The following is a 13,699-nucleotide window of genomic DNA, read 5'->3' as shown; positions in this document are numbered from 1 at the left end:
TTACAAGGACGTCTTCGATCAAGACGCTTCGGGACACCCTCTACGATCCCCGAATTGAAGGTGAACCTGGCCACACTCCTTTTTCTCAGTCCGCTCTTATCATTACACGCCTCCCTTTCTGGTTTGATGCACTTTCGTTGTTTTCAAAATTGAGATGCGAAGAGGAAGCTCAGGCATTTCATTATCATGTTTCACGTGGCTTTCTTTATTATAGGCAGTCTCCTGCTTGCACAAGTGCAGGCATGGAGACACGCAAGCAAGTCGGAGCTTGATGAGGCTCTCAGGATACGTGAGCATACTTTGGTAGCCTGTGAGTCTTGGGCACCCTGCTTACGCTTACTCGACGAAATGATACATCTGCTGATGGATAATACTGTTATACCGTAGTCGTCGATGTAAGTGGTGCTCTAATTTCTAAGCGGTGTTAAGCTGATAGAGTTCTCTTGTTCCAGCCGGACAGGTAATACCAACTTGGACATCTATCCGTGCAAGGCGAATGATTAACTCAAACGTTATAGTTGGAGTGGCCAGCTACTTGCTACCGAATGGGAAACTATAACCTACTCCGAAAAATCGGCCATGAGCATTAATTGCGCCGTCAACTGGAGCATTTGTGAAGAACACGACGTGCGGTCTTATCCCGCCATCAGACTCTATCGTTCTCCAAAGACGTTTGAATATTACAGAGGCCCGAGGCAAGCTAAAGAGTGGGTCAGAATTCCCAGCCAGATGGCTTGTTGATAACTTACCCTCGTACCAGTATCTCCGCCTTTGTCAGTCGCAGTCTACGCCCCGTCATCTCCAGCCTGGGTCTGGAAAATGTCACTGACTTTGCTTACACCGATTCTGTGGTTTTCATCCTTCGCCTTACAGACCGAGACGCAGGAAAAGGTCTCTACAAAAGATTTCACGATCTGGCTTCCGACAACGCACATAGATACTCGTTTGGTGTCATTTCACGGGACCCCGAGGATGGCCCGTCATCACTCGACTGCTTCAATAACTTGGATGATGTCACACTGTCGACAACAGACTTTTTCAGCCACAACTTTTTTTTAGATGAATTTCTTACGTCCTGTGCAACTCGACTGGTTACGGAGATGACACACCGGAACAAAGCTGATTTCATAGAGGTGGGCTATCTCCCGTGGAGCATCATCTTGAAAGTAATGCGATTTTGATCGTGTGCCTACAGAGCGAGGTCAACGTCCTCTATTTCTTTGATTTCAACCTAGATCGTCGTGAGCAATTCGCTCTTCACATCAAGGAGACCGCCAGAAAATACGCTCAGCATCTCAGATTCGTTACGGTCGACCCGCCAGCATTTCCTGATGTGCCATCACGAATGGGGTTGGAGTGGAAGTTTCCCGCCATCGCACTCCAGAACAATAATGCCGGGCTCACGTACCACTCGGAGCAAAGCGAGTCCATTACACCTGGGTTTGTGGAGAACTTTCTTCGGTCTGTAGCCGGTGGGAAGGTCCAGCCAGCGTCTCAAAAACACGTTGACGCTGAACCAACGGACGGCGCAGAAGCTATTCCGGTAGAGAAAGGAGATTACCGCCAGAGAGTCATGCACAACGAGCTTTAACTCTGCACGTGGCAATAAGGCAGGTGTCTACAAAGAATGCATCATAGGCTCGGGGAAGGTATTCAGTATGCAAGTACTAGGGTACTTCGCTTAGATTATACTCTGTTGAATCTGCTCTACTCTAAAGTCTAAACCATCATGGCATTCTCCTGGATCTGTTAGTCGAGGATTTGCAAAATTGCCGGTCATTGTCATTTGCCATGATGTGAGCTAGAGAATACCGAGCCCCGTGCCGGGTTTCGATTGCACCCACTTCTGCCGTAGTGCTGACTTCCAATCGTCTAGCTTCTGCACCTGCCCATTCACGAAAATCTCTCCGGCCTGAAGGTCCTTCGGCAACGGCGGTACAACCAACCATTCATGGCTCGGCTTGCACGGAGACGTGTGTCCAGGTGTGAAATTCTGGCTTTTGACAATAGCCAGGCATGGTAAGCAGAACTTTGAGTCGATGCAGTACCAGCACACTGCGAACTTGTCGGACGGCGCAAACAGCTTGAGGCAATGATCGCAAGAGAAATCGCTGCTCTCAGTGAAAATCTTTGTCAGTGTGATCTGTTTCGTGTGTCTCCGTGGAGACAGACCACCAATTTTGGGTGAACTTGAGCGCCTTTCGCCGATCAAGTGGCCAGCGAGAGCCGTTGCTGCCGGTGGTGTTCTCGCAGACTGCCAGAGTGCCTGCGCGTTTTTCGTGTCACCTGCCGCGATCAGGGTTCGCTGCAGGTTGGCGATACTGATCTCGTCGTTCTGCGGCTCGTCGTCTTCCAATAGACCCAAGGTTTCAGACACCAACTTCGACAGCAGTCTTCGCGACTCTTTTTCTTGTTTGTGGAGGCGATAAAGGAGAACCAGGTAGATTGAAGCTTCGTTGAAGTCGAAGCCAGCCATGTGGAGCGGCACATTTCTATTTTGGTACTTGCGCTGCTGTTCCATGAGTTCTTCGAGTTTGACGATCCAGGGATTGACTGCATCAGATCGCAGTGTCTCATCGGCTTCGAGGGCTTTCAACGAGTATGCTCTTGCGAGTTGTTTGAAAGATGCAATATACTCGATCCGCACAGCCAAGCTGCCTCTGGCTTTGTAGTCGTGAAAGCAAATACTCTCCTGAATGCCAATGGCATTATCATACTGCTGTGCCGCCATGTAAACATTGCCCAGAGAATTTCGTAGATAGAACGCCTTGCGAGGGTCTTGCGCGTCGTGTGCAGACTGGATGGCATAAGCGTAGCGTTCTGCAAGGACCTCCGTTTTGCCTGTCCGAGCGGCGGCTTGAGGAAACCAATCCCTTATCGACGGGTCCGGAATTTGGCTCAGAAGAAACAAGACAAATCGTGAATTCCCCCTGTCCGTGTATCGACCGTCCAGCTCGTCAAAAAGGCCAATCATCTCCGTGACGCGGTTATTCTCGGCGAGAACCCTCATGTAGGCAGCCTCTGGCTCAAATTCAGGAGTGTCGTAAGCGTTTCGCATGGCTTTTCGGCAGTACGCAATGGCGCTCTCCACACGACCCATGCGGTTGTAGCACTCTGCAATCCGAGCTTGGTTCTTGTAGAGCCTCCATTTGCTGTTCTTGATTTCCTGGTCAGTTTTGTAGTAGCCCTTGGCCATGTGGTCCTGTTCTACGACTTCGCACATGAGATGAAGCTTGAGTGCCTTCTCAAAATTGCCGCTCATTGCGTGGCAAAGTCCCATGCGACCACAACTCTCCACGATATTGCTATCAATGTTGAGTGCGTTTTCGAAGTACTCCAGCGCCTTTTTGTGTTCCCCGAGATTGAGCAGCGTACTGCCGATTCTTCGGTACCAATGCCCAGTCTTGGGGTGGTTGGCCCAATCGGTGGCTCTTTGGATTCTTTCTTCGACCTTGACATCCTGCCAGTGCAGTTCGGAGTATGACCATGGCTTAGCCTCCTCGAGGAGAGGCAAGGACTGCACCACACCAAAACAGAATAGGGTTGGCATATACATCCCGAAGCCTTCGACAACCCAGGCTTTGGCAAAAATTCGACCCATGGGCTCCAGCAGCCGCGCAGAACTTGACGACGCAGCAGTTGCCCATGCTCTCTGTTCGACGCTGAGCCCGCTGAGGACGTCAGGGTCTTTCAGCCACTTGGAGACCACCTCAATGTTCTTGTCTGTCCAGATATCCAGCGCCTCCTCAAAGAGATTGGTCCACGTCAGGAGCACAGTGGGATCCGTGAGCATGGTGTAAAGGCGCTGTCCGATGTCTGCCTTCTCAGCCACTGAGATATCGGAACGTTTGACGTCTCCGAGGTGTTCTGGCCAGTACCACGCAGCGTATCGTTGCAGAGAGAGACCTTCGTGGCCGAGTGTGAAATATGTCGGGTCGGTGAAGATACGCAGGCAAGCTTTCAGGACGTGAAGTCTGGCGTCGGCCAGCTTGAAGCCAATGGAGGGAGATTTGGCGTCTGCTCTCAGATCCGTCGAGGTGTCATCCCTGAAGAATTCTTTGACGGACATGTGGAAGAATGTTACGTATGTAGTGCTTTTGTTTGAAAAGTACTCAATGTCCCTGTCAACGTCCAAGAAGTCCGGGCTTGTCCTTGGGCTCGTTTTCTTCGCGGTGTCTAGGTCAATAAGAGAAAGTCGGCGATGAAGTTCATGTCGGTCGGCAAGATCCGCAGTCGATAAGCCATCCTCGCGCTCGAGCGTGAAGAAACATGAGAACTGTCCTCTCAAAGACTCTTCGAGGCGAAATGGTGCATCGCCCATTTTGAGAGTAAGGACGGCCTCGATTTGTTCCAGTGTGAGACCCATCTCAGCCACCGAAACCCAACGTAAAATCTCGTTCAGATCGTCCGCCTCTTCTTGGGTGATGCTTGCGCTGAATCCCAAGACAGCCTTCTTGAGCATACCGTTGATTTCTTTCGGGTACGACTGCAGACTCTCAATGATCCTTCTGGGATGCCGTATCCGGCTGAGCTCTGCTAACATGAACTTGGCCAAGATGAACAAGCCATCGACCTGTTTGACCATTGCCTCGATAATACTCTCTTTGAAATCCTCGGTGGACCCTCGGAGAATCCGCGCAGAATTCACGCCTTCGACAATGTAAGATACAATATCTGAGCTGTTTCTGTCGGGTGTAACGTGTATCGTTCGCAGTTGCTGACCCCCAGTAGAGTCATTGCCGATGTAGTCGTTTATGTCGTCCGAGAGGCTTGGTCGTCCAATCAGTGCAACTTGGACCCGTGTACCGTCCGCAGATTGCTGATTAAGGTCATCCAATAGAGACAGAAACTCAGTAACTTCGCGAGGTTCGGCCTCGTCCAGGCCGTCTATTAGTACGTAAATGTGTCTTTTCCACCTGTCGGGCACGCATGGTTCGACAAGCAGTTTCCTGAATGCACTCGACACGGTCTTGATCTCGTCGCTAGTAGCTACTTCGCGAATGAGCTGCTTGCCGTAAAAAACGTCCTGTTCACTGATTTGGTACGCCATGTCCCTCAAGGCCCGTATCATGGAGCGAGACTCTGGGTTGTTCTGCTTGAAAAAGAAGTACCCCATCATGCTGGTGGTCTCTTGGTTATTGAGAAGCTCTTGGCCCCACGAAACAAGACGAGACGTCAAATACGACTTTCCAGTCCCCGGGTTTCCTGCAACCCAGAGGAAACGAATGTCACCTGCCAGCCAAGCCTTCAAGGAGGGATCCTCCAAGATCCAGTCGCAGGTGCCCGGCGTCCTTGTCCTGTTCAGGGCCGAGAGAGAGTCTTCTGGGTATACTGAGGGCTGCAGGATGCCCTTGAGTTTATCTCTGTTGGAGGAGAGCGCCTGCTCCCTTGTCTGGGGCACGCGTGTTTCAGCACGAAGGGTCTGGACGTTAACATCGACCCTTGACATCATTTCAAGCAGGCGATCTTGATTGGACAGCGACCGCTTTACGCCGGCGCTGGTCTCTGCAATAACGAGTCGCTCCTCGCCCTCGGTGAGTGCTGCAAGCTTTTTCATAGCCTCAGGCACCTTGCTCTCCTTCCCAAACAGTCTCTTGAAATAGGATTTGAGACGGCCATTCCGCACCTCGTGCGCCGCGATGACGAATATTTCAAAAATGGTAACGAGGATCTTGACGACTTTATCGTGAAGCTCGTTGGACATTTTTTGCGACACGTAGAACTTGAGTCGAATGGTGAAGTCCTGCATCTGGTCGAACAGGTCGATGATGGAGTCGTAGCATGCCGAGACGTCCTTGGCGGCGTTTACGAGGTACATGACGGCAGCGAAGATGGTCTGGCCAGGTGGGAAAATGTCTTCGGATGCGCCAGCCAGGGCTTCGCCGACGACTTCGAGGGGCTTGCATGCAGCGGACAAGCATTGGAACAAGGTCTGGCGCTTCTCGCGGAAGCTCGTAAACTGTTCATTTTGGCGGTTGACAACGTTGAGAAGGTCTTCAGTAGTCCTCATGGGCGGGCTCATGTAGTCCTTGAGATCGAGACCGGTGGAATCGGCATATTGTTTTTGGGCATCAGCGAGGATCTTCGCAAACTGTCGGTGGATGCTGTCGGAGCGCAGCAGCTGCACCTTGTCATCCATGATGGCGTCCGTGGTCCCCGCGCAAGAATGGCGGGGTTAGTTTGTGGGGGTGTGGGATCGTCAGAATGAGCAAAAGTCGACAAACGAAGAAGTGAGCACGGTGTATGGTTTGTAGGCTGCGCGAGGCCGGGATGAGTCGGTGAATGTTATATACCAGACGGTTATACACCAGACGGGTAAGCTTGATGAGCGGGATGAGCGCGGGAAGGGCCGCAGCAGCACGGCCGATGAGACAAGACCAACTTGCGCCAGGCAGGGCAGGGCAGGGCAGGCAGTGAGATGGGCGCAACGCGTTGGTGGTGGATTGATCCAGCTTGAGTCAGCTTCAGCAACCAAAGTGTTTGAGGAAGCAATGGAAGTCAGGCGAGGCGAGGCAAGGCGGTGACTGCGGCGCCCAAAAAGTCGTGATACGCGTGACAGCCCTGCCGTCAGCTTGTCAGCTCATTGGGTCCAGGAACATTCGGGTAGCACGCTGAGCAGCAAGTGAGTGCGAATGAGGCGCGGTCGCTGCTTTAGTTCTGCGCAGCGGCGGCACAATGTATGCAAAGTCAGCAACGTGGCATCCGACATGGGCCTCGAGCGAAACGAGACGAGACAGGCGGGGTGGCCACTTGACACGTCGTAGCATCGTAGCATCGCAACCGGCTGGTTTGGTTGGCGGACGTTGGAGAGTCATGATGGACGGTGGATGGCTTCTTCGCTTGGGGGGATGGGGTTGAAAGAGGGGCAACGAGGGGCAACGAGGGGCAGGCAGCCAGGCAACCGCCATTTGCACGCATTTTTGGCGGTCAGTAGCTGATGTTGGGGACGAGAGGTGAGGCCCTAAGGTATTATGAATCAATCCCATCTGGTGTCCAGCCTGTTATACCTTCCTTACCTTAGACACTCGCACATTCTTCACAACCGAGATAAAGCCGCACCAGCCGGGCGGGATGCTGACATAATCATGGAACCCACATGAGATCCCGCCCACTTGCTTGTCTTATGTAATTGGACGACCGGACGTCGGTTTGATCTGCGACCCCGACCGAGCACGGTTCGGGTGCTGACATAAGGTGACAGACGCCTTTACAGAGTACGGATTGATAAGATACCTAAGGTACAGAACGTGGAGTAAGATACGTGCCTTACGGATACCTATGGTAGGGTGCCTAGCTTGAGTAAGGTACGGATAGCCCGTCCACGGCCCCCGAGATCTCGATTGCTTCAACAGGCATGCACACCAGCAGGCCATACAAGCGCGATTTCTATACTATCAGTCCCAAGACAAGTGCAGAACCCTGATTTCATCACCTTCAGCATGATGCAACCTATTCACCGACACCATCGGGGCTCCGAATGGAGCGAATCACAATCCTCGCTTGCGAGCCCCTCAGTTGTCATTATGACCTCACTCCCGCTTCCTCAAGTAAGGTAGGTTCCCCTATAACTAAAAAGCATCAGGATGAACTTCTCGCACTTGTCATTTTACCATTTAAACATCGAAGACCTCTAGATTCCGTTTTCCTGCCCCAAAAGTCCCCTTCTGTCACCGTTCCCATCTCTGATGCATGCACAACGTGCACCCATCGGCCACACTACGACTTTTTCTCAGCTCCGCTACCCGAGGTCACCTAAAGATACGTATGGCCTACATTCTCAAGCCTTTCGGACAAGGCAAACGGGCGGGTGGGGGGAAAGGAGAGAAATAAAAAGTGCATATCCTTCATAGGGCGAGTCTGTGCCCCTTGGAGCCCCTTGGCAAGCTCCCGACTGCACTTGCCCATCCCTCACCAACAGACGCATGCTCGTCTTGGTAAGTGGCTGCTCATCGAGTGGTTCACCCCGTAGTCGTGACTGGTCTAACTTGATGTACAGTCTTGCCATAGGCCTCTGGCATGCCGTCGCTTTTCCACCGACTGCTTTGAAGCTTGCCCAAACACTTGAACCACCAGCCCCAAACAATCCAGTTTGATCTATTCCCACCGCGATGCCACTGACATCCAAGACCGTTGGTCGACACGACCTGTCAGGTGGAATACGCCCCTAGTAGATCCTGAAAGCTTGGGACATGGGGTGACCACCTGCACCCCCCGCTACAGTGACGACGGCAAGCGACGTCTTCGATTAGCCTGCCCATGTCTGATTGCTCGGGGCTCCATGGAAGAGTGGCTGAACATGGTCTTTATTCCCAGCCTTGATCTCACCACGCTTTCTTGATGATCGTCGTTTGGCTACAGACGTTTTGCTGCTAATTTTGACGTAATTCTGTCGTTGAGGAGCCAAAACAGTAAGGATTTATCTGTTTCAGTGGATTGCCATCTCATGTTCTCTCTTCCATTCTCAGACGCTCAAGACGCTCACGACCACACTCAACCACACAGCTGATATCTGCTAAGATGTTGCGTAGCTAAGTCATGCTCTGGTTTCCGGGGCCTCGAAATTCTGTGGGTTCTCGATGCCAAATGCAATGGACACCACCTTAGATCGCGTCCGATCCTCTGGGACAGGCCATCCACTCGGCCGTCTCTTGGCTTCTCGCCCATTTAGTGAGGGCCTGGGCCATCGAACAAACTGTCAAAAATTCTGAACACGTATCCTCTACTTTTACAAGTCGGTATGTTCTGCTTTGTTATGGTGTTGAAATGAGAAGCTTCGGCAATTGCCAAATCAGCTTTCTAAGAATTGCGTCCATCTCAGGAAACAACCCACGAACTTGAAGCCAGCAAAGGAGCTCAATAGGCGGTGCAGAGAAGGAACATCCGACCCTGCATTTATGAAATTAGGAAGTGAAGAAATGAGGCGGAAGAAAATAGTCAACATGACGGTCCAACGCTAATCCTGAACAGTGAAGCGGAGCGATACGGCATGCAAGTCATCTCAACGCTTGATGAGAGTGTACTGGGCGGAAAGAGAAACACAGTGTGGGTGTTTTCCGAGTAACCCGTCAGGCCGCCACCCAAATGAGAAATTGTTACGCAGGTACTTGTAATCCCATGCCCACCCCGGCCACCAATGCACCAACACAATGACTACCCCCTCCATCTGCGTGTTCCGTGCTTGGGCATACAGTACCTTCGTGTGTGTGTGTGTGTGTGTGTGTGTGTGTCTCTCTCTCACAAACGTCGATGGCCTTTCTCTGTTTCCCTGAGCGCAACCCGATCCCTCCATCTTCTCTTTTAGCATACAAACTTTATATCAGCAACGGTTGCGGCTTATTATGAAGTTATTCATTCACCGTCATCGCCCGTTCCCTGACTTCGCCGATCGCTGCTCCGCCGCCAATCCCCCTGCGACTTCACCCCGTCCTCAAGAGGCATCCTCGCCGCAACTCAGCAGCCCATGCAACCGGAACGCAAATACAGGAGCATTCTGCCAGGTCCTCCAGCCCCCAACCCGAGATCTCTTGCCGATGACAATGGTGATGCCACCTCCTCGACAAGCGGAGGTGTCGGCGGGCAAGAGGGCTCCAAGAGGAAGCGCCGAGCGACGAGCAAAGCATGCAACGGCTGTAGAGAGAAGAAGATAGGGGTACGTGGCTCAGTCTTAACCATTGTTTATTACATTATTTCTTGCTCGCCGGCCGGAGTTCGAACAGTTGTCAACGACTCACTGGCCTCAAGGCGTTCAATCTATTGCGATCTTGCGTGAGCGATTTGTCCATGTGTTTCATTCAACGGGGGCTATCGTGCCCTTGATCAATCGGCCTCGTCGTGGACAGTCTATCTGCGTGCACTCATGTTGAGTGGCCATGGTTTCTTCGGCTACTGATGACTTCTTTCTAGTGCAACGGCCTGCAGCCTTGCAACCATTGCCAGCGCCGCGGTCTTGCTTGCGAGTACGCCACCATATCGAAGACCATTCTCAACTCCATCCCTTCGGGGATGAAGCTGTTGGACGAGACAGCGGCGAAAACTCACAGGTACGCTGCGGAGTTGCTCAGCATTCTTCGCTCTCTCCCGGATGACCAAGTACGAGATGTCCTTCAGCAGTTGCGGGCCGGGAGGGACGCATCAAACATCGTCACCACTCTTCGAGGTCAACTTCATTCAGCATACGATGTCCCCTTCCATGGTCTCCTTCATGGCGTTCCGCCCCCCGACCAGAATTCCTTGGAGTTTGAATTGATGGTGCGCCACGCCATCGCCTACTCACCTTGGGCCCCAACAGAACTCCCCCACCTGGATTTTGAGGTCCCATCGAGATCCAACCAGAGCATTCCGATTGATTCTCCATCGGCAGCGTAGGTCTGCCCTTCCGCACCAGCAGATTAACAGCGTTCGATGGTGACTCCATCGCAGAGACGCCGTCTCCCGCCGTTGGCGGACGTGTTCGCACCATCTCCCTTGTTGCTGAAGGCTAACCTCAGTCTAGAGTTTCGCCCATGTCAACCGACACCCCTTCCCCCATGCCACCCGTAGATTCGGAATCGTCCTTGTCCAGCAGCAGGGTTAGGCATCAAGAAGCACGAGACAACAGCTCTTCCAATCTGAGCCTCAGCGTACCAGGTAGAATCGGCAGCCGTGAAACGGGATTGGCGGAGTCGTATTCGATTTGCGACGAAAGACTGCACAAAGTTGACATCGCAGCGTGGACGAATGTTCCCATACCCTCGGAGGCAGCACGAAAAGCCATTTCTCTATATCTTATGACAGATCACACCGTCACAGCGCTATTCGACGTCGATTTGTTCTTCGACAGTCTGATCTCTGGCAACAATCGCTTTTGCTCCAGGTTGCTCTTCAGTTCTCTCCTCAGCTGGGCTTGTGTAAGAGTTTTACTCTTGTCTGTAGGATTGGAGCGACGGACGTAATTGACACGGCGACAGCAACTGTACACCGCATTCGAAATGGAGGCAGCCCGATGGAGTCATGCATTCTACGACGAGGCAATCCAACTTCTGGAGCAGGAACGCTCTTTGGGTCTTTTAACGCCGGTCACGGTTGCGGCGTTACTCTTTCTCAGCATGTCCTCCATGTGCCACGCGAAAAGTGGAACGGACTCCACGAAACATCTCGAAAGCGCGATTGAACTCGGTAAGAGTATTGGGCTTTTTGGCATCGCCGAGAACGAGACGGCGGAGAAGTGGCTAGGCGGTGCTGCCGACGTATTGTGGGAAAAAGCCATGGCGCAAACTGCTTGGGGTAGTTTTGTCCATATCACGTACGTTTTGCAGTGTTTCCTCGGCTTTCCATGCGATACAGCATTCCGTTTCGACTTGTAGCCGGCCAGAAACGCTGACAGTACACAGGATACAATGCGCGCAAGAAAAGACGTGCAAAATCGAGTTTCCGCCGAGAGCACCGATCCCAGGTGACAACGGCGAAGAAGAGTGGATGAACGTGTCTGAGCAGCTGAAGTCACCAACTTACACGGGTCGGACGTTCCCGTTCTTGTGCAAGCTGGTTTTGATAGCCCATGACATGATGTGGATGAACTACGCCGCCAACCCCATGGCCAAGACGCCGTATGCGATGGTGAAGGCCATGGAATCCGTTTACAGTCGTTTTCTAGCATGGGCGGATGATCTACCCCTGGAACTAGTACGCAGCGGCGAGAGCGGGCATAATGTACTAATCCTGCAGTAAGTGCCCAACTTGCTCGAAAGTATCACGGAGGACGTGGCCAAAAACGAGACGAGGGACGCGAACAAGCTAACTGGATTGACTGCAGCACCTACTTTCACGCCTTCGTTCTGGATTTGTTTCGGCCTCTGATCCAACACGGGGAAGGGATTCGCATCAAACTCGAGGCTTTTACCTCCCAGCAGGCCTCGCCTGAAGTTGTTTGTTCCGCTTCGGCGACTCAGCTAAGAAGAATCGCGACAACCTACCTTCAAACCTGTGCGTCCGCATCGCACAGCTTTCTTTGGCATACGGCGCTGTTGTATGTTGCCAACGCGGCAATTCGCGAACCAACGCAGGCTTTTGACGTCTCCGAGCGAAGATCTGACTTCCGCACGTGCATTCTCGGCTATCAAAAGTTGCAAAGATGTTTCCGACTCTCGCAAGTGATAGTTCGTGGGCTACTATCAATGGTTCTGCGGGAGGGTTTGATTACGTCCGCGGAGGCGCGAGCGATAATCAGGGACTCGGAGGAAAAAGGGAAGCATCATCCGGAGGCAGAGATGGTGGCACCATTCGTTCTTGACCTCGACCTTTGCATGATGGATCGAACGGCGGCGTTGGTCGACAGGTTGGCAGCGGAGTTTGAGGAGATTGCGATACTCAACGAATTCACGATGGTCACGGCGGCGAGGGAAGGGCCGGAGATGTCGGGCGAGACGCTTGTTTCTGACGCGGAGGGCTGATGTGCGAGGATCGATGAGACCCGAGACGTACATGCATCTCCAAGAACGAACACGGCGACGATTCGACGCCAACACTAGGAGGAGTACATGGGATTCTGTTTTCTTTAGCCGCGGCTTTCTACATGTTTAGCCGGCGGACGTTGACGATGAAAGGACAAAATTTGCAGATGGTAGACATGACCTTCTGTGGCAAGACAATAAAGGTGCTGTGATGCGGAAAAGAAAAAGGGTCGGGCTCAGGGCCCAGGGCTGGCGTAGGAGCAGGCATTGAGATTATCAGGTGCTACTAGCAGCAGCAGCAGCAGCAACGATCAATCGTTGACTGGCAAATAGAATATCAATACCCGATTTTGGAGTTTCCTGTCCTCTTTGACGCATGCTGCCGGGTATGACAATGGCAGACGATAAGGACGCCGAAGACGACGATCTCCTTTTCAGAAGACACGCCTGCAGGTTGCTGCGAATATTCTCTGTATGATCCAGGTGCTCGTTCGGGTTTCGTTTCCTCTTCCATCTCGTTCGTCCACGGCTTAGAAAGGTTGGTTGGATTCTCGTCTTCGGCTGAACATCTATCCTGTGTGGTCAAAATCTGTGTCAAAGAGGGATCGTTGCATCAGCCGACACATGAGGCCGACTTCCGGTCTAGGCCCTGAGCTGAGGCGCCATGTCGTGGGTTCTACGTCAAAGAAAGGTAACGGTAGTGGGCGGAAATCGAGATCCCATCTACCACTACAAGGACGGGCACGTCATGGCCCGCAACTTATGCGGACATGTTCTGGGCATCGACGAGGATCAAAGTGCAGCGCGGCACAGCTGCTTGAAAGGTCGGGTGCGTCTGGAGAGCAACGTGCCCTTGCAGCGCAGTGGGAAAAAAAGGACGTTGGGGGGCGCAAGAAGAGAGTTTGGCACATATGTAAGCGAAGAAGACGGATCCAGGCCGCCGTTTGTTCACTGCCATAACCGGGGAAGCATGGCACCTCGGGGCTATCGACCCATCCAGCACAGTGACTTGATGATACATCCAAGCCCCCGAAACGCACAAGATGGACGGCGCGACAGGACATCGAGAGCTGCGGCCTGGGCAGAATAATGAACCCCTTCAAAAACATGTCCCTAATACATTAGGGCCACTGGACCAGTATTTCCCTGTTGATCTCCACCCGCATCTTGAGGTGGCCTGGGCATCATAACGGGTAATGTGTGCGCGTGATGGTGGCGGGCAGCGGTGGGCGCAGCGTGCTAGCAATGACTTCATGTTAACAAGTACACAT

At 52.6% G+C, this 13,699-nt stretch overlaps 3 protein-coding genes across 3 annotated transcripts; 2 read left to right on the top strand and 1 right to left on the bottom strand.

Annotated features, from left to right (window-relative positions):
- Window positions 1-1,100: 1,100 nt before the first annotated feature.
- CGCS363_v007639 (Protein disulfide-isomerase) lies at window positions 1,101-1,591 on the top strand (the record flags this gene model as incomplete). The annotated part of the gene is made up of 2 exons (XM_036639488.1): window positions 1,101-1,133; window positions 1,196-1,591. 2 exons carry the CDS (start codon window positions 1,101-1,103, stop codon window positions 1,589-1,591), a joined length of 429 nt encoding a protein of 142 aa, XP_036495971.1.
- Window positions 1,592-1,801: 210 nt separating this feature from the next.
- CGCS363_v007638 (Vegetative incompatibility protein HET-E-1) lies at window positions 1,802-6,139 on the bottom strand (the record flags this gene model as incomplete). The annotated part of the gene is made up of 1 exon (XM_036639487.1): window positions 1,802-6,139. One exon carries the CDS (start codon window positions 6,137-6,139, stop codon window positions 1,802-1,804), a length of 4,338 nt encoding a protein of 1,445 aa, XP_036495970.1.
- Window positions 6,140-9,460: 3,321 nt separating this feature from the next.
- CGCS363_v007637 (Nitrogen assimilation transcription factor nit-4) lies at window positions 9,461-12,428 on the top strand (the record flags this gene model as incomplete). Its single annotated transcript, XM_036639486.1, has 6 exons — window positions 9,461-9,649; window positions 9,904-10,361; window positions 10,493-10,886; window positions 10,947-11,281; window positions 11,370-11,702; window positions 11,792-12,428. 6 exons carry the CDS (start codon window positions 9,461-9,463, stop codon window positions 12,426-12,428), a joined length of 2,346 nt encoding a protein of 781 aa, XP_036495969.1.
- Window positions 12,429-13,699: the final 1,271 nt, after the last annotated feature.

The sequence above is a fragment of the Colletotrichum siamense genome, assembly GCF_013390195.1.
Source record: "Colletotrichum siamense strain Cg363 chromosome Unknown KSG_Cg363_contig04, whole genome shotgun sequence".
NCBI lineage: Eukaryota > Fungi > Ascomycota > Sordariomycetes > Glomerellales > Glomerellaceae > Colletotrichum > Colletotrichum siamense.
This window is presented reverse-complemented; position numbering and strand designations above follow the sequence as displayed.